The 26,734-nt window shown below is 33.7% G+C and overlaps 3 protein-coding genes and 8 non-coding genes across 16 annotated transcripts in view; 9 read left to right on the top strand and 2 right to left on the bottom strand.

The window, feature by feature from the left end:
• Nucleotides 1-648: 648 nt before the first annotated feature.
• Nucleotides 649-16,488, bottom strand: CUNH11orf54 (chromosome unknown C11orf54 homolog). 2 transcript variants are annotated; one of them, XM_006907475.3, is made up of 9 exons: nucleotides 16,377-16,488; nucleotides 11,474-11,552; nucleotides 9,540-9,638; nucleotides 6,859-6,932; nucleotides 6,581-6,682; nucleotides 5,492-5,668; nucleotides 4,332-4,481; nucleotides 2,677-2,793; nucleotides 649-1,740 (listed from the first exon to the last, which is right to left on the bottom strand). In XM_006907475.3, the coding sequence occupies exons 2-9, from the start codon at nucleotides 11,526-11,528 to the stop codon at nucleotides 1,567-1,569; spliced, it is 948 nt and encodes a 315-aa protein (XP_006907537.1). In that variant the 5' UTR covers nucleotides 11,529-11,552; nucleotides 16,377-16,488; the 3' UTR covers nucleotides 649-1,566. The 2 variants fall into 2 exon arrangements, with proteins under 2 accessions (XP_006907537.1, XP_015441464.1); XM_015585978.2 differs by having other exon boundaries at nucleotides 11,474-11,566; nucleotides 16,377-16,456.
• TAF1D (TATA-box binding protein associated factor, RNA polymerase I subunit D) lies at nucleotides 16,483-26,631 on the top strand. Of its 4 annotated transcripts, none has more exons than XM_025043740.1 (11): nucleotides 16,483-16,609; nucleotides 18,309-18,432; nucleotides 19,443-19,818; nucleotides 20,653-20,828; nucleotides 21,134-21,194; nucleotides 21,553-23,536; nucleotides 23,725-23,759; nucleotides 24,666-24,720; nucleotides 25,737-25,807; nucleotides 26,236-26,276; nucleotides 26,509-26,631. In XM_025043740.1, exons 2-6 carry the CDS (start codon nucleotides 18,374-18,376, stop codon nucleotides 21,712-21,714), a joined length of 834 nt encoding a protein of 277 aa, XP_024899508.1. In that variant the 5' UTR covers nucleotides 16,483-16,609; nucleotides 18,309-18,373; the 3' UTR covers nucleotides 21,715-23,536; nucleotides 23,725-23,759; nucleotides 24,666-24,720; nucleotides 25,737-25,807; nucleotides 26,236-26,276; nucleotides 26,509-26,631. The 4 variants fall into 4 exon arrangements, with proteins under 4 accessions (XP_024899508.1, XP_024899507.1, XP_024899506.1 ...); XM_025043739.1 differs by having other exon boundaries at nucleotides 25,737-26,096; XM_025043738.1 differs by lacking the exon at nucleotides 25,737-25,807 and adding an exon at nucleotides 25,103-25,145.
• LOC112476261 lies at nucleotides 22,309-22,436 on the top strand. Its single transcript, XR_003045015.1, has one exon. It is a non-coding gene; the product is annotated as a small nucleolar RNA SNORA40 (small nucleolar RNA).
• LOC112476257 lies at nucleotides 23,308-23,438 on the top strand. The gene has a single exon (XR_003045012.1). It is a non-coding gene; the product is annotated as a small nucleolar RNA SNORA18 (small nucleolar RNA).
• On the top strand, nucleotides 23,579-23,650 carry LOC112476262. The gene has a single exon (XR_003045016.1). It is a non-coding gene; the product is annotated as a small nucleolar RNA SNORD5 (small nucleolar RNA).
• On the top strand, nucleotides 24,454-24,591 carry LOC112476253. Its single transcript, XR_003045008.1, has one exon. It is a non-coding gene; the product is annotated as a small nucleolar RNA SNORA8 (small nucleolar RNA).
• LOC112476255 lies at nucleotides 24,856-24,990 on the top strand. Its single transcript, XR_003045010.1, has one exon. It is a non-coding gene; the product is annotated as a small nucleolar RNA SNORA1 (small nucleolar RNA).
• Nucleotides 25,321-25,393, top strand: LOC112476252. The gene has a single exon (XR_003045007.1). It is a non-coding gene; the product is annotated as a small nucleolar RNA Z40 (small nucleolar RNA).
• LOC112476256 lies at nucleotides 25,849-25,970 on the top strand. Its single transcript, XR_003045011.1, has one exon. It is a non-coding gene; the product is annotated as a small nucleolar RNA SNORA32 (small nucleolar RNA).
• On the top strand, nucleotides 26,305-26,431 carry LOC112476254. The gene has a single exon (XR_003045009.1). It is a non-coding gene; the product is annotated as a small nucleolar RNA SNORA25 (small nucleolar RNA).
• The window catches only part of CEP295 (centrosomal protein 295), a 50,281-nt gene continuing 50,096 nt past the window's right edge, over nucleotides 26,550-26,734 (bottom strand). For both annotated transcript variants that reach the window (XM_006907474.3, XM_015585976.2), the window contains exon 30: nucleotides 26,550-26,667. In XM_006907474.3, the coding sequence (XP_006907536.2) occupies nucleotides 26,629-26,667 (39 nt within the window). In that variant the 3' untranslated portion in view covers nucleotides 26,550-26,628. The remainder of the gene's footprint in view (nucleotides 26,668-26,734) is intronic.

Below are 26,734 nucleotides of genomic sequence, written 5' to 3'. Positions count from 1 at the left end.
TCCTTCCTTCGACACTTGTGGGAAAATCAAACTGCATGCAGAACCGTCACCCTGGCCGTACCTCCTAACCACCAGCAAACCCCCAAGGACTTCATCAGTCTTGACATTTGAACCAAATTTTGCGTGGGGAGTCCATTCTGTCTCGGCATAGGATGGCCACAACAAAATAGCATCTACCTTTACAGTTCATCCAATGCTTTATTTTCTTCATAGCACTTACTACCACCTGACATTATTATATATTTGCTTAATATTTGTCTTCCCTACTATATAAATGATTGAATGATAGATCCCAGCATCTAGTCAAGTATCTGGTATAATCATCCACCCATTCATTCATTCAACCAATATTTATTGAGTGCCTACTTTGGCCAGACACTGTTGAAGGCACTAGTGCTATACTGGTGATCAAAGCTCTTGTCTTCATAGAGCATACATTCCAGAGAGCAGGGTATGTGTTCAATACATATTTACGTGAATATTAATATTATTTTTGTCTAGAGGTAAATATTAAAAAGAAACAATATCATATTGTGAATTTTAAAATTTTATTCATTCTTTTGCTACAAACTAGTACTTATTTAAAAATATTTTAAAATTTATACTCAAAGGATATGTTATAGCTTACATCCAGAGAAGACAATCAAATAATATTTTTTGATTTATTATGTGCTTAGTACTGAAGAGCTCCTAAATCTGCACATTGTTGGCATTAATAAGATTACAGTTGATTTCTTACTAATGATTATTACAGAAGAACACTGAAGAAAATTTCAACCATTATAACCAGTAACAAATGTATTCAAATATAATTTTATATTTCACAAAGGACAGTGGTCATGTGTAACAACAGCCTCACTTAGAAATTATACTCACTTCAGTGTTGTATTTTGATGCTGTTTCTTTTCCCCGCTTTCTTCTTCCAAATAACTAATAAGGTACAAACTGCTTCCAGTTGGCGATCCAAACAAAAGAGGAATCATGGCTAACTGTCTAGTTGCTAATGTTTGTACAAGGCAAACTGCAAACTCTGAGTATGGTTCAACTTCACCAAAAGGGGTAAAGTTGCTCCTTCTGATCACCTTATTCCATGAAAAAAGTGTACTCTGACTCCTAAAATAGACTTTTAAAATTCAATACAAAGATTCAACAACTATCAAAATTTCCAACACTGATTTTTCTAGTACCCAGAAATACCCAATTAGCAGTTGTGAGACTAATTTGAAAAAATTAATAATGTTAAGTGTAAATTATTACTGTTAGTAAAATTAACCAATCACATGATTCCAGATCATGTTTATATTTAAGGTATAAATATAAGACTGATTTTTAGAATAAAAAAATAATGAAGAACATCTCCATTATATATCTTTGTTCCCAAGAAACTTTTTCAGATCTATGAAATAACAGAGTAATGTCAACATACCTTTCATTTCAAAGGCCAAAAAAATAGGGTTTAAGTAGTAAGATCATTTCTATTGAACTTTATATTTGTAGCAATTAATGAGTTAATCATTTAATTAACTTTAGTTAATCACTTCTTTTTCTAAATGCTGATCAGTTGATTTAATCTCGCCCATATGAATGGGTCTCTTCTGGTTGATCAATGCGATAAAGAAACTCCGCAGGTAAGAAGTAGCCAAGATATTCTACTATATCTGGGGTAATGTCATAATGGTAGTGTCCACCTTCTCCATGATGACTGAAAAAGTGAGTGTGCTCCAATCGCAAATCAAATCCCTAGGATGACAGACGAGCTATCTGTTAATATTCAAGTTATTTTGGATAGAATTTATTGGGGCAAGAGATCTTTATGTTACAGTAGTTTTTATATTTTATTGTTTAAGTAGGTAATACATTCACAAGATACAAACTTCAAAGGGTGCAAAAGGATATATTCAGTAAAATATACCTTTCCATCTCCTGCCCTTACCTGACTCACTTCCTTTCCTTGAAGGCAACCAATGTAAGCAGTTTCATCTATATCCTTCCAAAAAGATTGATTTTTTTGTTTTTTACTCAAATGGTAGCACTCTGTGTACTGCATATTGCTTTTCTTCATTTGACAATATAGCGTTGAGATCTTTGTATATCAGATCATAAAAGAGCTTCCTTATTCTTTTACACCTACATGGTATTCTACTGTATGTACATACCACTTTTCAACTAACATTTAGATTATTTGAATTCTTCTGCTATTATGGCAATCCTACCATGAGTAGTCTTTTAATAATCATTTTATACACTTATGCAAATATTCAAGGTTAAATTCCTAGACATGTAATCAATCATTGGATCAAAAGATATCACTAGCCAGGATTTTAGTAGATATTTGCTTTGAATTGGTCTATATTATAATATTTTTTTCTAATGTATAATATTAGAATATACTGAACAGGTAATAAAATGGTAAGCCTGAATCTTGTTGCGATTCTACTACTTAAATACATGACTTTTGGTATTATTTAAAATGGTTGTGTCTTCATTTCTTCAAAGTTAAAATCTGCTCTGCCTAACTCATAAGGTCTTTAGCCACCTGCTCTGTTACTACTCAGAATAATTCTAGAGACTATCCTAATTCTTAACACAAAAAGTGCCTGGTTGTAAAAGAATATTATGAATATTGAGCATTATCATTGTGGTATACTGCAATATAAAAGACAGACATAGACTTACTGGGTCTTTGGAGACAAAAACTGGCAGACAAATCAAAGGAGCCTTCATCTCATAAAAATTCAACCATTCATTCACCTTTTCCTCAGAGTTCAAAGGGCAGGAAGGAAATTCTGCAGGCTATAATAAAAGATCATTAAACAGATAAACATACTGAATATTATTGAGAATTAAAATTTTTATATTACATTAAAAACTTTAAGCCTTCTTATACATTCTATTGACTATTTTTGGCATCAAAAGAAGTTATACACTCTAGTTTTCAAAAGGATCATCAATCAATGTATATACACTAAAACATATGCATGAATAAATGAAAGAAATGCGTCTATTACTATATTTTTATTCTTCATAGCCAGTTTTCCCGTGAATATATCCTCATTCTAATCTTAAATGTCATCCTATACTTAAAGTACACAATACTTTATTAACTATAATTACCATGATGTACATTAGATTTCTAGAACTTACTCATAACTGAAAGTTTGTACCTTTTGACCAACATCTCTCCATTTCCCTTGCTATCACTTCCAAGCCCCTGACAACCACCACTCTACTCTGTATCTCTAATTTGGATTTTTTTTGGATTCTAAAAGCTGGTATCACACAATATTCATCTTTCTGTGCCTGGCTTATTACACTTAGTATAAGTTCATCCACATTATTGCAAATGTCAGGATTTCCTTCTTTTTTAAGCCTGAATAATTTTGTATATATCTATATCACAGATAGATAGGTAGATGGATAGACAGGTAATCACAATTTCTTTATTAATCCATTGATGGACACTTAGTTTGTTTCCATAACTAGGCTATTGTGAATAATGCCGCAGTGAACATAGGAGTTCAGGTATCTCTTCAGGATACCAATTTCATTTCCTTTGGATATATACCCAGAAGTAGAATTGCTGGATCATATGGAAGCTATTTATTTAAATTTTTTGAGGACCTTTCGTACTGTTTTCCATAGTGGTTGTACAATCCTGTAATAATTTGGTAGTTACAAATAAATTTATAATTTTGTTGTAAATAATTTGGAAAAATAAGTAGTTTCACAAATGTGTTTCTTTGCAGGATCAGCTGGCTTGCCATTTAAAATTATCAGCATGAAAAAACATTAAAACAATAAATTTTATAATGACTTTATTGATAAAAAAAAAAGGAAGTTGTAATCACTTTCACCATTCATTCATTCACCTACCAAAAATTATTTTAAAGGAATGCCCTAGGCCTGTCTTTATATAGTATTCCATCCTTAATATCTTATAAATTTGTTATATTTAGCCCACAGATTATAATTTTCATGATACCCAAACCACAACTATCCTAATAGTAAAGTCTATGTATGGGATTCTGGCAATGAAAATAAGAATCCTTTTAGCACGTTTAATGCTCACATTGATCTTGATCTTAAAAACAAGGAAAGTTGAAAGTTCTAATATATTAACATGAAAAAAAAGACTCTAGATGTTATTGCATAATATAATTTACAGTATTGTTTGTCATTTGAATTTTAAAGTAATACAATCTAGTAAAAGGATTTGTTCAGGGTGTCTTTAAAAGTAGAATTCTCAATGCATATTTACAAAATCCATAGGGCCTTAAACATATATGAACACACCCACACGAGCATGCGTTCACACACCCACAATCCCTTACCATAATGTGAGTCTTCACTTTTCCCTTCTGAATTACGAAAGTACCTCCCATCCCTACAGCCTTATCTCCATAATGTTTTTCAAGAGTCTGTCTCATACAAGTCACAAAGTTAAGTTTTCCAGTTCTTCTTTTGGCTTTCACCTCAATGACCTAGAGAGGACATTAATATGCATACCGTTGTTATAAGTTGCAAAATTTTATGTAAATAACTACCAAAGTGAAACATACAATCTAATGCCATCAAGCAAATATTCACTAGTTTGCTTAGCGAACCCAAATGAGTTGAAGTACCTGAATCCTCTGTAAGTCTTGATCAATAACATATATATGAGTTATATATAATTTTCTGTAATAAGTCTTATTTATGGACTGAGAAAGAGTTATAGCTAAATCCTACACTGAACTCTAGAGATTCTTATTATATCAAGGTGGTCAAAGGTTGAGAATTCCCTCGCTTAAAGGGTATTGCTTACTGAGTGTGATTCTTAACCTCAGTTTTAAATGAGACTTTAGTACTTTCTGAATCTTTCATAACTGGGTTAATTGCAGGGGAGGTGAAAATTATTACATTTTCTCACTTTAAAATTCTGAACTCAGGTTACCTCGAGTTTATTAGGTATTTTTATTTTACTACCTCATTTCTCAAAGTAGCTGAAGTAGCTGTCTCTATGAAATCTGAGAGTTCTCACAACTGCTAAAACTGAAATCATCTTTTTGGGTACTAACAGGAAGTAAATCTGAAGTGAGGCATTAATTTTCCTTATCTCCTTCTTACTATAATTTTTTTGCTGACATCATTTCTGTCTAGTTCAATTTCTGATCAGTTAGGAATGAACAAATTGCAAATACACTAACTATATAGGTAGACATTGTATTAGCAAAACAGTTCATCTGTTTGACTAAGTCATTCTCCACATGAATATCCTGTTATCTTTTAGTTCCTCAGAAAAAAAGGGTATTGCTTACTAAATATTAGACTTAACTTTAGTTTTAAATGTTACCTTCACTCTGCCTGTATCTTTCATAATTGAGTTATTTAAAGAGCTTTGACTTAGGTATTTGGATTTTCTTTAGAAAATGATATTTGTGGCAATAAAAGTTCAAAATTTTAGCTACCTGAGAACTTTTGAACAACACTATGTTTTTATGAACAAAATCACCTTTCCATGTTGGCCCTCACTGGCAAAAAGATTAGCCAGTAATGCACACCCAAAATCACGATATTTCTCACTGTATTTCTCTAGTAAGCATCCTCCATCTGCAGGGTTAACACGGGCAAAGTAACTTCCATTCACAGGAGGTTTGTGTTCACTTTCTGTTTGAACAATTGGCATAAACTGAAAAGTAAATAAGGTAATTAGTCAATCCTAGTATTTCAATGCAAACAGAATATTTTGAATAATGTGATAGAATTTTATTAGACTTTGACAATTTAATTTAAAGACATAAGAAAACATGAAATACGAAATAATTTTAGAGTTAAAAAATGTTGAAGGTTTACAAATACCAAAAAACTGAAAACATTGTTTACAGTATTTCTTATAGTTTTCTATAACATTGTAACATTTGCTTTTAAATTTCTAATTTTAAACTTTTTTCCATCTTGAATACTAGGCAAATTATATTAATGATTCTGCAGAATAACTTGTATGATTGTTGACTAATGGTCACCTCTGTAAAGGTTGTGAGAGAATTGGCAGACTGAGGAGGTCATTCACTCTTTATTCATGAGATCTGAAGAAACAGTGATACTTTTACGTTGGAATTATATTGATATACATAGTAATAGATATTATCTTCTGTAAATAATTATTATACTCCTGGGGTAGTTTCCCACTGTTTGGTCTGAAAGGGGCAGGGATTGACTAGATCATTAAATATTCCATTCATCTTATGATTGAAAGCTGCCCTTGTATCAAAAGCAAAGATTTATAGAGAAGCTAGGAATTCTCTGATGTAGAAGGATTAAAAATTTTCACAGTCCACGGTCCTTAGCAGACCACAGTAGGACCTGGGACTCATCTAAGACTGAGTGAGTGCATACCCTAAAAAAAACTGGGAAGTAGAAGTTAGTGCTCCATTACAGTTGCCATAATCCAAATTTGTATCAAACAGTATCAAATCCAGAGAGACATGACATCAACTACTTAGAATTCATTCAGAAAGTAGGATTTCTGATAGGGAAGTAAAAGGAAAAAGGCAAACTAAGTATGAAATCAATAAAATAAAATAATTATACATATGCTGACCTCAGCATTGAACCCGAGAGTCTGAAATGGGCCTGCCCCCGCTCCAAGAATAAAAGCTCCAGGAAGCTTGATTTCTTTTGCAATCTTATTTAGATCATAGACCTATATAAGAGGAAAAATATTTAAATCATAACAGATAAATTACTTGGTTTACTTTTTATCACTGAGTCCAATAACACTTCTTTGCCATACTGGTCATTAGATCTGATAATAAGAAGAAAGAATCAACCCAACCTCTACAATCTTCAAGTGAATGTGAAAAGTAAAAGTACACTTACTTTGTTTCTATTTACAAGAGGCAATAAGTAAGGCACACCTCCTACTTCTGCAATTCTAGTTTTCCCACAGATGCCTAAAAAAAAAAGCCATCTTAAAAATAGGTAAACATCTAACTTAAGTACTATATAATGCCAGAAGAAACTAATTTATTAAGAGTATATAACTTCTGTTCTCATAGTATTACAAATAGTAGGGGTTGGAAGATGTAAGTAGCTAGGATCCATGTCCTAGTCTAACTACCTGTGACTGATATTGTCATAACCAAGCATGATTTGATATAGTTGGTAGCATAAAGGTAATAGGAAGTTGATGATGGGGCAAGGGCTAGAATTGGGGCCAAAGTTTGGATTTGATGAGGTTTCTATAATTTCTAGTCTATAATTATTCCTTTAAAACTTTATTTCTTTGGGGGTACAGAGGAGTTTAGCTAAAATTGTATTTTAAGTTAAAATACTTTGCTGTGGTAGAATATAAATAACATTGATTCTTTTAGAAATCCATATTGGGAAATCCTCTTGTCAAAGTTGTTTTTTCCTAAGGTTTTTAAATAATACTAACAAGTAATTAACGGTAACTTCAGATGTGAGAAACTTTCTACTTAAATTTTTAATTAATATCACAGGTACAGCTAGACACAATTTGGGAGAAGGCATTATTTTTAATGAAGAGTGGAAAATAATTACCTTTTGTTTGAGAAAAAGTAGTCTTGTCAGTTTCATACTAACATCATTACACAGTAGATATAATTGCTCTATTTCTTCAGCTATGTAGAGGGTAGATGTACAAAATTCTTTTAGGTCCTATTTATAATTAAGGATTTTGGAAATGTTTTATATGGGAACAGCAGAAATTACACATAGATAAGACTCTTTCTCATAAGTGACAGTAACGCTAGAATTTAAAGAAACCACAGGAGGACTATTTGAGTAGTCCAGGAAAAAGACAAGTAATGAGCTAAAAATGGTGACTTGTAGAGATGGAGAAGAGGAAATTAAGAAAAAGAACAATGAAAGAATAGCAACTATGGTGAAATAGAGTTAAATTTTAGACATGTTGACCTTGTTATCTTTAGCATATATGGGTGGAGATGTCCTGTAGATAGCTGGAATTCCTGATCTACAGCTAAGACAAAAAGAGATCTAGGTGAGATATACAGATTTCAAATTTGTTGCATCCAAACAGTAATTAAAACCACAGGAGTAGGTGGAAAAACCCAGAGAGATTGTACCGAGTAAGAGGAGGCTGAGGAAAGAATTCTGGAAAACATCAAAATTTAAGAGCCTAATAGAAAGAGAAAGAAATCAGGAAAAAAGAAGGGGGATAAAACAGAGAGAGGAAAGGCACCAAGGAAGAAGAGGCAAAAGAAGAAAGAAAAGAGGAGAACCAAGGGGAGAGTTAGAATGTCAAGTAGCAGTGGCCAAACAGTATGAAATGTGTAGAGATCAAATAATACTAGTAAATACACCAAGGTCACTGGAGATTTGAGCAAGACCAGTTCATGTAGAAGAGCCTAACTATGTTTATGAAAGGTCATACATATATAAATATACATTCTGGTTTCCTTAGTATTTCAATTTAAAGACTCACAAATTATTGACCAGAAACTCTTTTTCAAAGTATAACCCTTTGTATGACAGAATTAAGAATTCACATTTTTTCTTTTTCCTTGTACCCTCTGTTTTCTGTTTTTTCATTTTATTGTAATCATTGATTTAATTATTTTTAATTAGGGAGAATATAATTGGAAGAAACATAGTTATAAAAAAGCATTTGCTAAATGCTTTCAAGGTGTGAAGAGAAACTGCCATCTGGCACACAAAATTTCTAGAATTTAGAGGTCTAGTTAAAAATCAAAGACTTTAAACTGGAAAGACCACCAAAAGAACATTTAAACCCTCCCTCAGCCCCGTGAAGCCCATGTACATTGATTAGCTTGGGTAATGAAATGAATGACAGAGAAAGAACGAGAGCCTAGGTCTTTCATGTAAAACTGCTCTTTAACAAAGATGTCAATTATATAATAAAAGAGTGAATGAGTGTGAGTGTTTATCTACAAATTTTGGACTTTAGAAGCAGACCTAGATTTGTATCTTCATGATTCACACTGAGCTTACTTAGCCTCTCTGAGTTTCAGATTTCACGTCTATAAACAGGGGCTACTTACCTTGCAATGTTAATTTTAAAAATTAAGACATCAAATATAGGTATCATACTATCTGACAAATTATATTTACTCAGCCAATATTAATTTCCCTTTAATAATTAAATTAAGTATTCCTTTCACTTTAAACATTGGCTGGATGATCACTTGGCAAATTTGTTAAAAGGATATAAATATTTAATAGAGTATTCAAATACAAGGCTTTTAGATCCCTTCACATCTTGAATAAGTAAAAACAAAAATTAAAATAAGTTTACTTAACGGTCACTTGAGCAATTAAAAAACAAAACTCATGTAATAGCAAGGATTCTAGTCTATTGCACAATATTTTTCCCACAAGGATACAAAATGACATTTGACCAATATAAGAAAACAGCACAGAAATTAAGTATAATTTAATTTAAGAGTTGGGACAATATTCTTTATTTGTAGATAATTTAAGATAGTCCTTAAAAATAATTCTGGTTTCAGAAAAATATTAGAACTGAAAAACAAAAGCTAATTGCAAAAATTGCTTACCTTTCACAGGAAAGGTAAATGGCTCTTTAGTCAAATCAGGGCAATCAACTACAGAAACCTGGACGTCAGCAAAGTTATCCTTTAGTCCCTTCTGTAGAACTAATAAAACAAGGAAAACGATTATTTAACATCAGGTAAAAATCTGTCCCCACATAGCAAATCTTCCCTCAACATTTCTGTGTCATATTTCCAACCTAAACTTTTGTAATTAAAAGAGAGGGAACTGGTGTTATTAATGAATATAATTTGACGTCAGACACATAATCACAAGACATGTAGACTAAAACACATAAATATTAGTATTTATATCATTGTAATTATAAACCACTAAAGATAAACACTGCACTCAGTGAAAACTACATTTCTTTGGGGGAGAAGATTCCAAATATCTATTTAAATGGAAATATTTAAAGTGCTAGAAAGTAATCGATTACATGCAACAACTTCCTTTAAGCTTACAGACAAAAACAGGCAGCTATTCTAATCTAAGGTGACAGAACAGTGGCTACCTCTTGGGGTATAGATATTGACTGGGAAAGTGCATGAAGGAGCCTTCTGGGATGCTGTAAATATTTTATACTTGATCTGGATGGCAGTGACATGCGTATAAACATGTTAACATTCATCAAGCTGTACATTTAAGATTAGTGTACTTTAATACAGATATGTTATAACTCAGTAAAAAAGTAAAAAAACATGTCTCAAAGTTATAAATCTAAGAGCAACGTACTTTTAAGGATGACAGTTCTTATAAAAATTCTTTGACAGTGGCATCAGCTATTAGTTTGTCTTGTAGAATCTCTAAAAACATGAAATTATCCAAAATCTAGCTTTAGCTGTCCTGTCATTATCAGGGAATACAGAAAGACTGATAGAAAAATCCAAGAAAATAAGTACCAATACAAATTGTTTATGAGCTGCCATTCAATTTAGGAAAAAATAGGAAGGTTGTAAGAGAGCCATAATCAAGGCATGAGTACACTTCTTGACTTAAGCCTTATCAGGAAGACAGACGAACTACCAGGACAGATACACGTTGAGAAGGGAAGGTTTTATAGTTACTATCAGAATAGAAACAAAAGGCTGTCATACAAATGTTAGTATTCTGATAGGCCACATAGTTTTGGGTTAGTACTATTCCTGGCTTCATCGTCCTATTTTTCTTTTCTTTTTTTTTTATGTCCCCTCCTAATTAGTCTTGTGAAGGAACCTTAAATTCTTGTTTGAACAAGGTGAAATACATAAAAATATACAAAGAAATATAAGCAAGTTCACTGGCAGTCTAGCATATCAAGAGAGAGGAAAAAGTCGTATATGGGAATATGATAAATACACCACAGTAGATTGTATATTTAAAAATATTATAACCGGTAACAAGTTAATAAAGCAAAATTGTGCATCTCAGCATCACACATGATTTAAATCTTGGATTCCTATAGTTTCATTCTGTAAAGTTAGTATACTATAAAGAATCTTAAATGGTTTAGTTTCTTTGGAGGGGCAGAATTTTGGGCTCTCAATAAAAATAGTACAGAACAGATACTGAAAAGGAAAATGAGTTCTATATTGAAAGTACTATTACATAAATGAAATCTTAGCATATATTTATTTTTATTTTTTTCCTTAGAATAATTAAAAAAATTCAAAGTTAGTCTACAGCCATGCCACCCTGAACAAGCCCGATCCTGTCTGATCTCAGAAGCTAAGCAGGGGTGGGCCTGGTTAGTATTTGGATGGGAGACCACCGTGTCAGCTTACAATCCCTTATTTTTTATTTTTTTACGCCTACCAGATGCTGTAGGCATAAAAAATAAAAAATAAGGGATTGTAAGCTGACACGGTCCTTGCAATCTGTGAAGTCAACCAGATTCCTTCAGCTATAAAATAATAAGTAAGTAAGTAAATAAATAAAGCAAAGTTAGCATCGTATTTACCTCCAGCAAGCTCCTCTAGACTCGGCACATGAAAAGAATACTCGGCACAGGCCATTTTCTTTCTTCTTTAGGTGCGAGACTGTACAAATAAAACTACTGTAGGTTAATTATCACAGGAGTTCAAAGTGCACCAAACATGAACAGTTGCTGTTGTGGATATGAACATTAGAGTTCATATCTAAAGAAGGCAGAAGGGATTAAAGTTCTTATAGTGCTGGTAGAAAAAAAAGAAAAAGAAGGCAAAAGGGCATTGGGTTTCTGTCTTTACAGAAAGGCAACCACAATTTATAGTATTTAATATTTCAGGTGAGAAAATGCCTAGGTAACCTCTTTTAATACTTAAGTCTTATTTTTTTGTTTTTATTTTTTTCAGTTTGTTAAAATTTTATTAGTAATTTTACACCTATGCTCATAAATGAAATTGATTTAAAATGAGCATATTGAAATCCTATTTTGTTCATTTTTAAATTTTTTATTTTTCAATTACAGTTGACATTCAATATTATTTTATATTAGTTTCAGGTGTGTAGCATTAGACATTTATACAATTTCGATGTGATCCCCCTGATTAGTACTCACCTGGCACTATACATAGTTATTACAATGTTATTGTTATATTCCCTATGCTGTACTTCACATCCCCGTGTTTATTTTGTAATTGCCAATTTATACTTCTTAATCTTCTCACCTTTTTCACCCAGTCCCCAACCCCTCTCCCATCTGGCAACCATCAGTTTGTTCTTTGTATCTAGGAGTCTGTTTTTGTTTATTTTGTTCTTCAGATTCCACTTATGTTCATATGGTATCTGTCTCTCTAATACTGATATTTTAAATAGTTGACATTTAAAATAGACAGGAAATTGCAAACCAAGAGGCAACATGGTCCATTAGTATTATATCTAGATTGAACACGGAATTTTCTAATGGTTGGTCTAAGGAATATACTGAGGCAAAAAGTAGTTAACAGTATAGGACACTCAAGTACTTTTATAATAAATGATTTGTGTATTCTAGACTGTATTTGACATTTAGGCTAAAAATTAAATGTTTCTTAGACTTACAAAAGAAAATTTAAATTACTAAGAGAAATGGAAACTTCTATAAATGATTAGGTTTTAAAATCCAAATTACTTTCATTTACAAATAAACATATTTTCTTGGTAAGCATCTTTAATATTCAATTATTCTGATAACCTAAACAATTATAATATTTAAAAAATATATGCTAAGTATATTTTACAATAAGTAGGCAAGTACACACAGAAATTAGTATCTTACCTTTTATTCACAGGACGGCGTGCACAAGCAGAGGGAGATAAAATGAAGACAAAGAGAAAAAAACCCAAACAAAAGTAATAAGATGGGCAGGGAATCCTATTCTAGGCCATTTGCAACGAGGAATAAAGGCAAAACTCCTGAGGGTGCCTCTAAGAACACTGTTGGAGTTCTCATTAAAATTGTTAATGGAAAACTTCATTAATCTGAATAGTCTTTGGTACATGGCTACTTAGTATGCAATGGAAAAATTCTTTGAAAAAAAGTTTCTTTTTAACTTTTCCAAAGATTCACAGGTTTCTTAGAAACTCGATTTTTAGTTTTGAGGATAATTTCAAACAATCCATCTCCCACAAACATGCTATTGCATACATTTAGGACCTGACATTTACTTTAGTACTTTATGCATATTAATTAAAGGATACTAAATGTTGGAATTTGATAATCTGGTCTCCCAAATAAAATATAAACTGTTGATAATAGGCCTTAAGTCCTATATAATCTTAATTCAGTTATCTCAAACATATTTTTGAATTGAATAATCTATAATTGTTCAGGAATTAGACATTTTAACTTTTTTAAAAAATAATTTCAGATGGACAGAAAATACATACCAATAATTTCTGTATACTCTACACCTAGATTTTCCAAGTGTTAACATCTTATATTTTTGTTATCACAAACCAGCAAGTACTAATTAAGAACTTAAAATGTGCTCAATGAATACTAGATTTATTTATAATAAAGATAATACAAGCACTCCAAGTATTTGTTTACACTAGAAATAATAAAGACTCAAGTTTAAATTCAAATACAATCCTAATTTTACACCATTTGCTATCTTTAAAAGAAGGTCAGTTTTGTTTTGTTTTTTTCTTTCCCCACCAAGACAGAAACAAAATCCAACCCTGGGAGGCTATAACCTGAATAATTGTTTTAGATATATAGAACTTCAGGCAGGCCAGCAGCCCAGAAGGCTGTGTATGTATAAGTGTGTTTAAGTGGGAGGGAGGAGGTTGCAGTAATGAGAGAACAGGATTAGAAAGGTTCTACTATAAACTCAGAGTGGTCCCAAGAGGACAGCTTTGGGCATACAATATTTATCCTTCAGATTCCATTGCTGGGATTCAGTTGCCCAGTAGTGGGGTGCAGAGAAGGGAAAAATAGAAAGAGGCAGTTGGATAGGCATAGCTGCAGAAAGAACACCTAAAGGGATGAACCAACTATGGCAACCAAGCTGATAACTATTAATTGCATATTATGTACCAGACACTGTGTTCAGGCACTTTACAGACATTCTCTCAAACCTCTCACAACATAGATATTACCCGCATTTCGTAAAAGAAGAAATCAGCTACAGAGAATACATGATTGACTTGAGATCACCATTAAGTGGCAGAAACAGAATTCAAACCAAATCTAGCCCAGCGCAAAGCCGGAACTCATCACATACAATGTGGATTAACTGGTGAAGGAATGAGACATCTCAGTTCACATTAGGGAAGAATTTGTAGAGCAATCTTACAGCACCTGTGATCATGTTTACTTTGCTTTTCCCCCTAGACTGTGATTTCTGAAGATAAGGCTGTTTCTCATATATGTCTTCTGTTAAAGAACAAAAATCAACCAAGTAAATTTGAGGATCTAATTAGCTTTATTAAGTGATTCATGAAATAGGCAGCATCCTATCCAGTAAGTAGATGGGCCCTCCCATGGATTGTACAAAATGGAAGGTTTTTATAGGAAGAAGGGAATGTCAAGCAAGTTATTAGCAAAAGAAAAAAGATTCTTTTTAGGCCAGGTCATCTTTTTTTAGGCTAGGGAATGGCAGGGGTTTTATCAAACAGATTACCTCACTAGTTTTAATCAGGATATTCTGAACTGATTGGCTTAAAATTCTACTCCTGGATGAGGCTGAAACTGCAATTAGGTTTGTTATTTATTAAGTTTTGATTTGGTGACTGGGCTTAGCAAAAGTGACTCCATTCTGTCCAGTTGTTTCTTTTTATTAACATTTCAAAGTACCTAGCAAACAATGGACACTAGTTTAGCCTTAATTATTTATGGAACATTTACAATATACCAGACTCAAGGCTCTGGGATAGGACTGGCTTCATGGGTATGCAACTAGTATAGTTACTCAAGGCCATATGCTCAAAATAGAACTTGGTTTAATGCTCTGCTGTCACTATCTTGAAGTTCTTAATTTTATATGTGAACTATTGTTTAAGACCAGTAGTGTGCTGGCTGGAAAATTACTGCTTGGCTATCACCCATGGGAACATAGGTTATCACCGAAGGGAACATAACATTCTAATAATAAGCTTTCTGCTTCTGGACCCCCACTTGCACAACCAACCTGTAGGTTGACAGTAAATAGAAGAAAAATAGACTTTTGTGTTCAGACAGAATGAGGAATGGGGTTTAGGGCTTAAAAACTCTGTACCTCTACATTTCGGGGCTACTTAATTTGGGGTCTGCGTACCCCTGGCAGACCCAGCTGGCTGAATAAAGAGTGTGTTTCCTATAACTCACTGATTTCTGGTGGTCCATGTGTCTATCGGGGGCTGGCGGCTACAACAGTAGGACTGGAGCAAGGAATGAGAGGAGAGAGGCACAATACGCACGCCGCCCACCATTCCTAACTACCCCCATTCACATAAAGTATTTGTGAAGCCATGAACATGGCACTGAGTAAGACATGTGATGCCTGGAGCTTAAGATAGTTCATAGACTGAAAATGCCTACAGGATTAGACTTTTTATGCATGGACTTGTTCAATATTTGGAGCAAAACTGAAGAAAACAGATTACTTCCATGTCTGTCTAATCCTGAGATGACACTAACTATAAACTAAGATTAGACAGCTTTACTGGTTTATCATATAATACAAGTGGTCTGAAAGTGGACAAATCAAACAAGCTCATTCCTTTTTATAACTACTTTGGGGAAGAAACCCCACTAAAACTAAGCTAGTTTAAACAGTTTCACGTAAACACTCAATTACTGTTCAGGGACCTGGGCGGGGGGTGAGTGGGGGGGGCAGAAAAAAATTTGTACCGTGATATATTAACGAACTCCTGAAAGGTTGACTTTCAGTTTGGAGTGAAAGAGTTAGATAACATAAGTCCAAATGTGGAGAGAGGAATTGAGTGTCCAATGAAGTAACATTGGCTTCCAGCACAAAGGTTACATTTTTTGAGTGACAGTCAAAACATGATCCTTTTACAATTTAACACAGAAGAGATTTAAAAAAAAAAAATTTTTTTTATGGTGACATTGGTTAATGACATCCAATAAGTTTCAGGTGTACAATTTAACAGTAAGGCTTGTATATTATTGCATTGTGTTCACCTCCTCTTGTTAGATTTCTTTCTGTCACCACATATTTGATCCCTTTTACCTCATTTACCTCCCTCCTCCCACAGAAGAGATTTTGGAAGACAAAGGTAGACATAATATGACAAAACACACCCCGCCACTTCCCCCGCCCCCCAACTTAGTGAGAGACCACCGGAAACAAATCAGGCTGAGTGACTGTTTCATCGCAGTTCACATCTATTCCGTTCACTTGATCCCACAATTTCTTTTTGTCTTTTGCCGAAATTTTCTTGGCTATTCCACTTACCTAGTCCGTTAGGGAAGCCTGCACCTGAGTCCTTTGCCCTGTCGACCTCGCCTCCTCTGGGTTAGGGAATTCAAACTCCGCCCACTTCCAGTCGCTCCTCCCTTCGCGGTGATCAAGATGGAACCTCCTTCCCCTCTTTCTCTCCGGAGCTAAGTTGTTATCGCGAGATTTCGGCCCCACTATTAGCTGTGTAGTGCGTTTGGCCCATCCTTTTCTTCCGCTCAGTGGCAGAGGTAAGCTGTTCTCGGCGTGTGGGAATGCAGAGGTTGGGAGGTTGCGAGCGTGCAGGTTACATACTTTCGAGTCCTGGGTAACCGGCAGCGAGTATGCATTTGAGCCCGGTACCGAGCCGGCGCTTGTTGGTTCTAGCCGTCTGTCACCCTGGATGAGGAAGGGAGAGGACCTGCCGCCCGGGCATGGTGGGTCTGGAAGGGGTTGCTCGTCTAGCTTTCCCCCGGGCTTTCTTGGGAGGATCGAGCCGAGGAATTCAGGCCCTAAGGATGGAGGGCTCACGGTTGTTGTTGGCTTGGGGTCTAGACGTTGGACTGCGGCCCACACATATTTGATTATAGTGTGTGCGTGATCCACTGTGTCTGAGTTGTAGATATCAAAATGTATATAAACAAGTACAGATATTTTGAGTTGATAAGTGCGAGGTAACAATTACGCCATTTTCCATGCATGGAAAGATTAGGTGCTTCTTGGAGACACCCGCCCCAAGGTCACACGTGGTGTTTGAGAGGTATTGTTAGCACTGGTTAAGAGCACTATCTGGCCATGTGGCCTCATCGTAGAATCCCAGAATAGGAAGCGACAGTTGGGTAGGAATGCTTTCCAAAGAAGTTTCGAAAGTGACTTTTGAGTTTGTTCTTTGGTAATGTTCTAATTTATTTTAAAAATCTCACTTCAGGAATACCAGCAGCAAATGGATTCAATTTTGTTGAATTTCGTTTTTGAGCAGTTAATTCCATGACTTAGATTGTGCATTTAAACATAATAGAACCATGAAATTACTACGTGGGTCTATTGGACATTTTGCAAATCTAGAATCTGTATGACCGTATTGATTTCTTGTATTTGAACTATTTTGCTATTCTAACATTTCCTTTCATCTTTACTCGTTTGTCATTCCCAAGTATGAACAATACAAAAGTGGAAGAATGATAGATAGTATCCCTGATAACGGAGATTCGATATTAAATGAAGATGGCGTCTTTTTAAAAATTATTTTGCTCAACCTATTGTAAAATCTTCAAAGGAGATTTTTTAAAAAGAAGACAAAGGGCATCATTGTTACTGTCTGTTAGGCTTTCATTGAAAATTTTGAGAATTCAGGACTTTTAAATTAATACCCCTAATGGCAAAGAGGTAATATGCCAAATAAGTGGTTTCACAGTAATTTTGATGAATCAGTATGAATGGGAAGAGACCGTAAATAAAAACACCAGGCCAGGAGTTTAAAATGGTGTGTTAGATTTAGATAGTAAGTTGTGATGATTTTTTTTTCTGGGTATACTGAGGCTACGCCCTGCCTCCTGGCTTTGTAAGTTTTTTCTAAAGATTCCCATTTGCTCTTGAAAAATGGTTTCGGGGCCATTAATTGTACATTAGCAATTGCCCATTACTATATGGCTAATAAAATTATATTTTACTGTTAATGGAAAGATATATGATATTTTTAAGAATGATGGTAATTTCCTAGACTTGTTTCATTGGATAGCTTTAGAGGTACAACTGAAAGACAATTTGAATAAAATTTCTAGATTTTGGAGTTTATCTGAAGTAGATAGTTCCTGCATGAAAATAAATGATTTTGCTTTGATTTTACATATCATGATATAATCTGACTATATTGAATTTTATATACCAGCTGTTTGTGCTGGTATTTACTTGTTCAGAGAAATTACATATTTACTGTCTTTTGTATTGCAGAAATTTGGTTAAAGAAAAGTGACAAAAAACAATTTTAAGTAGGACTTGAAGAATACAAATCAGGAATGGATTCTCTCCACTATGTAACAGCATCTGATTCAGCTATGGAAATTGATAATCAAAGGTAAGTGCATTTTTTTTGTATTAACAGCAACCACCAGGTTTTTACTAGAAAACACTAGATTCCATGATGTTTACTGTATTTGAATTACCGGGAAAGCATCAATCATCGTAGATGAGTTTTCAGAGTATTTTCCAAGAATGAGGAAGGAAAAGAAAAACCTGTTTTACAGACCTTCAAAGTTTACCTGCTTGTATAGTTAATAGTGGGACAGATTTACTTAACCCGAGGAGACGAGTATATTCTCTGGGCCGACTTGGTATCTCTTAACTAAATCACCCTAATTTCATAACAAGAAAATGGACATCAGTGAGGCATCTTACTTAAAAATCAGCTTGCTCTGATATTCCATTATCAAGGATGCCGACTTATGCATGTGATGGAGGTATCCTTAACTCATCCATTAATCTCACTGGGAAATCAAACCAGCATTTCTAATATACTCACACAAAATGTCTACTAGGCAACTCTTGTTTTATTTAAAGAGGAGCCTCTAGCAGTGAACAAGACTACCTGTACGGAACTTGTATTTACTTTGGAAGATTAGTATTTGGTGAACACAGGCAGTTTTGGCTATCTTGGGTAGAATGGTCAGAACTAAGTGGTGAACTAGTACTGAGCCTATCTTTTTAAAAATTGTCCTGAGCTTGTTTTCCTGCTTTGGTGAAATAAAGGTACTGGTAAGCAACATTCTGTTATATTAAGAGGATGCCATTAAGTTTCCCTTTTTTTTTTTTTTTTTGTTAAACATTTACTAGCACACACTAGTTGTAGTGTCATGATATCATCTACTTAGTTTGAAATATCTTTTTAAACTTGTGGCTTTTGTCTTGTTAGTGAGTTGAAAATTTTTTACATATTCTAGATACCAGTCTTTTATAGATATGTTTTGCAAATATTTTCTCCCAGTCTGTGGCTTATTTTTGTACTTTCTTGGTATCTTTTGAAGGGCAAAAGGCTTTAATTTTGATGAACTGCAGTTTACCTTTTTTTTTTTTTTTTTTTTTCTCTAGTGATAATTCTTCCTCTGGTAGCAGCTTATTTAAAACTCAGTGTGTTCCTTACTCACCTAAACAGAGGCAGAGAAACCCTATTAGAAAATTTGTTCATTCACCTGAAAGAGTTCAAGCGAGAGATTCATCTAGTGACTCATCTTTTGAACCAAGACCATTGACTTTAAAAGCTATTTTTGAAAGGTTGAAGAAAAAGAAACGTAAAAAGAGAAAGTATAAGCCAACAGGAAGACCCAGGGGAAGACCAAAAGGAAAGAAAAACACTAAAAAGTCACAAATAAATGAACAATTAAAAGATAAAGGGCCTGGGTTCCCATTTTTAGAATCAGAGAATGGAAGAAAACCATTACCTTGGAGGAAAATTTTAACTTTTGAGGTGAGTCAGTTTTTTATATATATGGATATAACATAGCTGAAGTGCCTAAAATGATTTGTTGGTCACTTGTAGAATTTAGCTGTACCTGACTTGTTGCCACTTAAAAACCACCCCATCCTTCACCCTAAACTTCATTTGGGCTTCTGGGAGGAATCTTCACTGGTATATTCAGTGACTATCTGTATGTGAAGTGCTCCAAGGCTGTTTATATAAAATTCCTTGATCTCATCTTATCAGGTTTTTAACATCCCTAAAACCCAAATGGTTCTCAGTTGTAATCTAGATCAAACCCACACCTGCCTTTCCTGTTCAGTGACTTTGGTAGATTTTATTCTCTTACAGATATTGAGTATTCAATTTCTAACAGAATTGCCTAGTAAATACCGTAATATTTATCAGTATGCTCTCAAATATTTGAATTAATGTTTGTAGTTAATTTATAATCCCTTGATATAGAATCTGATTTACTTGAAGGGATTAATACTCACTAACTTTTTATGTTTTAATGTGTTTATAAAACATTAGAAATTTCTCTCCGCATTTAAGTGTCTTCAGTATCAGTAATTTCCAAACAACACAAAATTTGTGCTTCAGTTTTTCTTGGTACCAACTTGTTTGCTAACTTGTTAGGTAGCAGTGAATTCTTTTTACAGCCAGCATTACACATATATTAATATGTTACCTGTGAGCCATTTATGGCAAAAGTAAAATCAAGATCACCAAGAGTTCTTGGTAAGGAGCTCCTTGCCATTTTGGAACACAGACACCTGCTGAGTGGAGAAAATTTTACTTTATAAAGCCATGACCTAAAATTGTGGTGTTTTTGACATATAGCAAGCAGTGGCAAGAGGATTTTTCAACTACCTTGAAAAACTGAAGTATGAATACCACCTGAAGGAATCCTTGAAACAGATGAATGTTGGTGAAGATTTAGAAAAAGAAGACCTTGATAGTCGTAGATATAAATACTTGGATGATGATGGATCTATCTCTCCTATTGAAGAGTCAGTGTAAGTTTAATCATGTGAATTAATTTTAGTCATAGATCTTAACAAGTGGTTTTAACTTTTAATTGCTCCATATTATGCTAGCAATTTTTTTATACTTTAAGTGATGTGAGCACAGGATCAATAGGCCATATGGGTTATTACAGTTGAGCTCTGTGTTTGGCACATGACATTCATTTTGGGGTGTTATATATGACAACATAATTTTTCTCCTTGACTAGTATTGCTTCAGTAGTATGTCATGACAGTATACTACTAATTGGGTTATAGATTCTGTCATCTGACTGATGGTGTATTTAACGTTACAGAGGAGAAGATGAGGTTGCAACCAATCTTGAACATGATGATGACTGTGATATCAAATTGGTGGTAAGTGACATTTTTGTCTCAGATTATTTTGGAAGGGCAGCAGGTGATGCCAGAGAAATTTTATCCATTCTTACAGTCTGTTTAATTTTTGAAAGGCTTAATGCTTTCGGTGCAGGAAATGCAAGGATTATGATTTTTTTCATAGTTGATGAGAACATGGACTTTACAGTAGTAGTGTTTTAATATGTGGTATTATTACTAGAATATCGAATAAGAAAATAAAGAAGTTAACTTGGATTTTTAACATCTAGCTAGATGTAGTCTCCAGGTTATTTGAAGTAACCTAGAGCTCAGTTATGTGTAATTACTGAAGCAATAAAGTTTTAGTTATTGCTTAAATCTTCATATTTTTATGCAGGAGGAGAATTATTTCATAATAAATTCTGAATTACCAAAGAAGATGAATGTATATTTAGACCAAGAACATACTAAAGAAGCTGCTTTGTTTAAAAAGAGAGTATCAAAGTTAAAAAACATTGGACAGAAGACAGAATGGCCTGAAAAGGAGATAGGAATATGAATGTCAAACAGGTAAAAATAGAGAAAAAGAAACTTTACAGAAGGAAAGTAAAGATAATGTGCCTATATGTCAGTGCAGTGATTAAAAAAAAAAAAAAAATCCTAAGGAGAAAATAAAGAGCCTCGTAACATTGTGACAAACTGCTAAAGAATACAAATTATCCGAAAAAGAAAAACAAAAATTAAATGGTAAAATTATGTATGTACAAAAACGTGAGGCTTTCATAGAAATAATCACTTGCTAATAAATGGGGTTCTACTGTTTTTGCCTGTACTTATTTTATTTCAGGGTAAGAAAGCTTAAACATGTCATTTGAGCATTGAATCAAAGTAGAGATTATATTCCTTAAAAGAATTTTACAGTAATCACTAATGATTGACAACCAACCACCTTCTTAGGATCTCTGAAACCCCCTACTATATAGGGGTTTTTATCACTGTTTTTTTCAGACAGGTGACCTTTATTGTCAAATGTTTAGTACTGTAATAAGAATTTAACAAATTTCCCTTTTTAACTGCAGGTAACATTTCAACTATCACTTTGTCACTACTGTATATTGCTGATTATTTCACTGTATATGCTGCATTTTAGGATAGCACTTGTATTTGTTTTTGTTTAATTTGTGGACAAAGACTTATAGACAGGTGCGAAAAATAAATCCTCTTTTGCAACCCAGAGCTCATCATTCAGTATGAGTTTTGATACATATAAGAAGGAACATGATACCTAAAACAAATTCAAGTGATAGGATATAAGTAAACATAAAGTTTGGTTCCAGAACTGTTGAGTTGATCATTGCAAAGCACAGGATATAAGGGAAATCTCACTTATGTTGATTGAGTTCTCTAATTTTAATGTTGATGATACAAAAGATGGCTTCTTTTTTTATTAGGGTTTTATTTTGAGAACACAATGTCTGGACTTAAAGGTATGTCTTAAGCTTTAGGTGACTTTCGATCAGATTTGTTTAAATGTAGCAAATTATAATCTAAACCTTAAACCTCCATAGTTTTCATTATTAAAAGATATTTTTGCCAACTTTTAATTTGTTTATGGCATGATACCACAAAATTAATATTAGTCATATATTTTATAGTGATATTACATCAGCTTCACTTTACTTGCAAGACAGGGTTTCAAAACTAAGTTAGGCTATAGCAATAACCAGAATCTTGGATATCCCCACTCAAGCATATATAACATTTTTAATGCCTAATACAAATTGAGGTAGGTCTAATATTGTAATGCTAGAAATGACTGCATAGAACATAAGATTTCATAAGTAGGCAAAAATTCAGTTAATGTAAAATTTTTGCTGTGTCTTTGGAATTTCATAGGCAAAACACTGCAGTATTGTGGTGTTAAAGTTCATAAAAATCAACGCTTCGATTTATACATGGAAATCTTTTGAATTATCTATAGTAGCTTGGCACTTTTCCTTTTTGTTGTCAGTATACTCTAAGCAGTATTGTTAGTCTTTGTGATTAATTTATGAATGATTAGTTTAAATAGAATGTTTGACTGCACAATTTCGAACTCATTGAAAAGGCTGGAGCAGATCGCAGTTCTGATGTCTTCCAAGTGTAAATAATGGTTGAGGTCTATCCCGATGGGGCTTTTTCTGTAGACCTACATCGTTGGAAACGCCTCATAGAGTAAATATGTGCTTTCCTTTCCTCACAGAACTATATGTTAGATCTGTGGGAAGGAACTACATGACAGCTGCTAAAACTATGAAAGGTGTAACAGGTAATTTTTTTTTTAATTTTAGGTTTTGATAGATATCAATGATCCTGTACTATTCTAGGGTGTGATAGCTTAGGTAAGTTTTGATTGGTGACAGTAATCTTGTGGTGCCACTGCAGTTCAGATGATGAATTTAACTGTTCAACTGCTGAGTGATACAGACATGAACTAAAACTTAATTCTGACAGAGCTGAATATAGCTCTTCATAGGTTTTAGTTTTTAATTACACTTGTCAATCTTTTAACTTGGTATTTTCTCTGTAGGAGTGAATATGATTTGAACTTAATCATGTTTAGAGGTAAGTGGAATGTTTAATGTCTACTGAAATTTAAGGATTCAAAGTCCTGAAAAAAATGTAAATTGAGTGCCATTAAGTCTTCACTTAACATTATTAATAGGTTCTAAAACTTTAAGTAGATGTATAAGAAAGCCAGTTTTACCATAGGCTGATTGATATAAACCAGAGATAAGTTCCTATGGCTTCTCATCGCCATTAAAGCATTGAACCAAAGGACGTTATGCGAGCACCTTTTGTACAGGATTCCATTATTGTTGTGACTAGTAATTATTTAGGTATAAAACAAAATTGTCAAGATTTTAGCAAGAGTATTTTCCATAATAATTTACTTATATACAGAATAGGAAAAATGAGACTGCATGTCTAGGGCTACCAAATGAAAGTGCCATTTTGCACTTTTATTAAGGTGACAATTTGATATGGTTTATCCTAATAACATGTATACTTGGACACATTAAAGTAGCGAAGGAATTAAAATTTTGAGCAACTGTGATCTTCATTTCTAGTGCAAAGAGAAAAAACATCACCAGCTTTATAGTTCATAATGCAGTTAATGTGAAATGACAGGAATTAAAAGGTCAGATTATTTTATCTGTTAAATGAAGTTAAAATTTTTAGAGATTTGTGAAAGTAGGTTTTCTCAGATAATAGCATTGCATACTTGAAGTAGAGGTGTTTATAGTTCAGGCACAATTGCACTGCATGGTATCTGCATTCAGCAGTTTGTTCCTGCTGGGTGTTCAAAGGACAGTGCAATATAAATTCAGTATCTGGCATCGTTGGTTTTCTTGTCTTCGTGCATGTTAAACCTGGTATTTTTATTGATACAGTATTCCTATAGTTTCTTCTACTGTTCAGTTTGACGTAATCTTCATTCGGTGGGAGCTAATGCTTATCTTTTTTTAGGGTGTCTGAATGAAATTGAGAACTAAGCATATCCATCTACTGTGACCCTAATCATGTAAGGCTTTCTATTCCTGTTGCTTCTTGGAGCTTCTTTTCTTTATTGCTAGCATGTCAGCAGAAACTTCTATATGGATGTAGAAGCCTTTTGTTTTGCATAGTGTACATATAAGCTTGAGAGAAACTTATAAAAAGCCTCATTCTAGGTGAAAATGGGCACTGTTCTTCATGGTGTCCAGAAATAATTAATGTGGCTATATTGAGACACAGGTTATGCTTCCATCACAGTAAGTTTATTGCAGTGATGACAATGAGACCTGTAACATTTTTTGCTAGAATCAATGAGTAAAAGCTGGATATAATACTTAGAGGCCGTTAAGGAATAATATAGTTTAGATAATTTGCCAAAATGGCAATGTACTTATAATTTTAACTTCTAGGGCCCTGAAGTAAACTGAAGAGGTTGAGTCCCAATGACTACAGGTAACATTTTATTCCCTCATTCCTAGTTTATATGAGACTTAAACTTCTCCCTTATAAAACTTTAACATTAAATGTCCTTGCATTTAATTCTTACAGCAGCCCTTCCTGGTGGTTTATGATCTCAAAAAAGATTAGATGTTAAATAGGCCACCATGTGTTTGTACTGTTACCAGCATGATGTTATGATGATGGGCAAAATGTTCAACTGCTCTGAATGAGCTGAATGAAAATAGCCTTTCTGAACATCTAAAATATGTGCTACATCTTAAAATATGAAAGCACTAAGATAAAAGTTCCCTGAAACATGCATGTTTCCAAATAGCTGCCTTTGCAGTTAATGATCAGGGAACGTTTCATATAGGTTCAGTTATGAATGGAAATGGATTAATTAAGGCTTATTTCAAAATGTTTCTTCCCAACATTTAATTTAAATGAACTGGATTGAAAATATGCTTATCCCAACCATTTGCAGTTTTAACTCTGGAATTTTCAATGTATGCTAGTAGAACCGGGTTTCAGGATACTTTGGAACCTAATGAACCTCATTTGAATAATTTAGTCCAATAAGAACTTTAAAATCTTTCTCCATAGGTGAGGAGTTTTTGAAGTATGTCTATATTCAAGTGGAGATCAAAGAAACCTAACTAAAAGAATTGTGGCAAGTAATTTCTTTATCTTACCACACCAAATTATCAGAGTATAATGGTCATTACCAAGGCTTTTAGAATGCAGTTTCTCAATTGCCGTGGACATGACCACAAAACATTTTTCCCACTGGGTTTTCTTTCTGCTACATTGTGAGCATTCAGCCTATTGGGAACATTTTATTAACCCTTGTTTTATTTCCATCGTCTAGATCAGCTCTGTCCAACATACAATATATATATAACAAGCTGTAATGTGATTACTTAATAGCCATTGGTATTCAGCAAGATTTCAACAGTAGCCATAGTAAGTGGTTATTATATTGAATAATGAATGCCTAGATTTAGAGTCATGCAGCTGTCCTTTGTCTAGTTAATTTCTTTTGGGTTGCTAATGACCAGATAGTTTGTGATCATGTGGTCATCTCTGTATTCCTGTTATATAGGACTGTCGTGACAACTGGATTAAGCAAAACTTATTTTAAAGGTATGTACACATTAGAAAAATAATTTATAGGTCATTTCAAAGAGAGCTTACAGGACAAAAACCAGGAGCTCTTAACGCTGTGACCAAAGATTAAAGTTCTCCATAGGATGTAATAGTCACTCAATAGTGCTATGTTTTCCTGAGGAGATATAAGATTTAGCTACATAAGTGATGTCGGAAAGTAAATAAATGTCTCCCAAGTTTAATCACTGCCTACTCTCTTCTTTCTTAGGGATCGAGACTCAAGAAGAACTGAGGCAGTGGAAAGGGGAATTCCTTAAATAAAAATTTATTTTAAATAATTATGCCTATGTTACACGTAATAAAAAACCTTTATGCTTTTTGTGGAAAGTCAGCATGTATTTTTGGCTCGAAGTTTTTCTAGTGTTTTCTGTGGAAGAAATAAGAATAGTTAGCAGTTAACAGTTGCATTGAACCTTTTTGACTTTTTGAAAAGT

The sequence above is a fragment of the Pteropus alecto genome, unplaced genomic scaffold (assembly GCF_000325575.1).
Source record: "Pteropus alecto unplaced genomic scaffold, ASM32557v1 scaffold12, whole genome shotgun sequence".
NCBI classification, from domain to species: domain Eukaryota; kingdom Metazoa; phylum Chordata; class Mammalia; order Chiroptera; family Pteropodidae; genus Pteropus; species Pteropus alecto.
Note: the sequence above shows the minus strand (reverse complement) of the source record. Positions and strands in the feature narration are given on the sequence as shown.

Excerpts from the sequence above, each read along its gene's own strand:
- CUNH11orf54 (XM_006907475.3), bottom strand. The coding sequence starts at position 11,528 with ATGGCCTGTGCCGAGTATTCTTTTCATGTGCCGAGTCTAGAGGAGCTT. Across the intron at positions 5,669-6,580 it reads CTCTCGGGTTCAATGCTGAG|TTTATGCCAATTGTTCAAAC; the intron begins GTCAGCATATGT and ends TTTACTTTTCAG. Across the intron at positions 2,794-4,331 it reads AAGTGAAGACTCACATTATG|CCTGCAGAATTTCCTTCCTG; the intron begins GTAAGGGATTGT and ends CTTTTATTATAG.
- TAF1D (XM_025043740.1), top strand. The coding sequence starts at position 18,374 with ATGGATTCTCTCCACTATGTAACAGCATCTGATTCAGCTATGGAAATT. Across the intron at positions 18,433-19,442 it reads ATGGAAATTGATAATCAAAG|TGATAATTCTTCCTCTGGTA; the intron begins GTAAGTGCATTT and ends TTTTTTCTCTAG. Across the intron at positions 21,195-21,552 it reads ACTGTGATATCAAATTGGTG|GAGGAGAATTATTTCATAAT; the intron begins GTAAGTGACATT and ends ATTTTTATGCAG.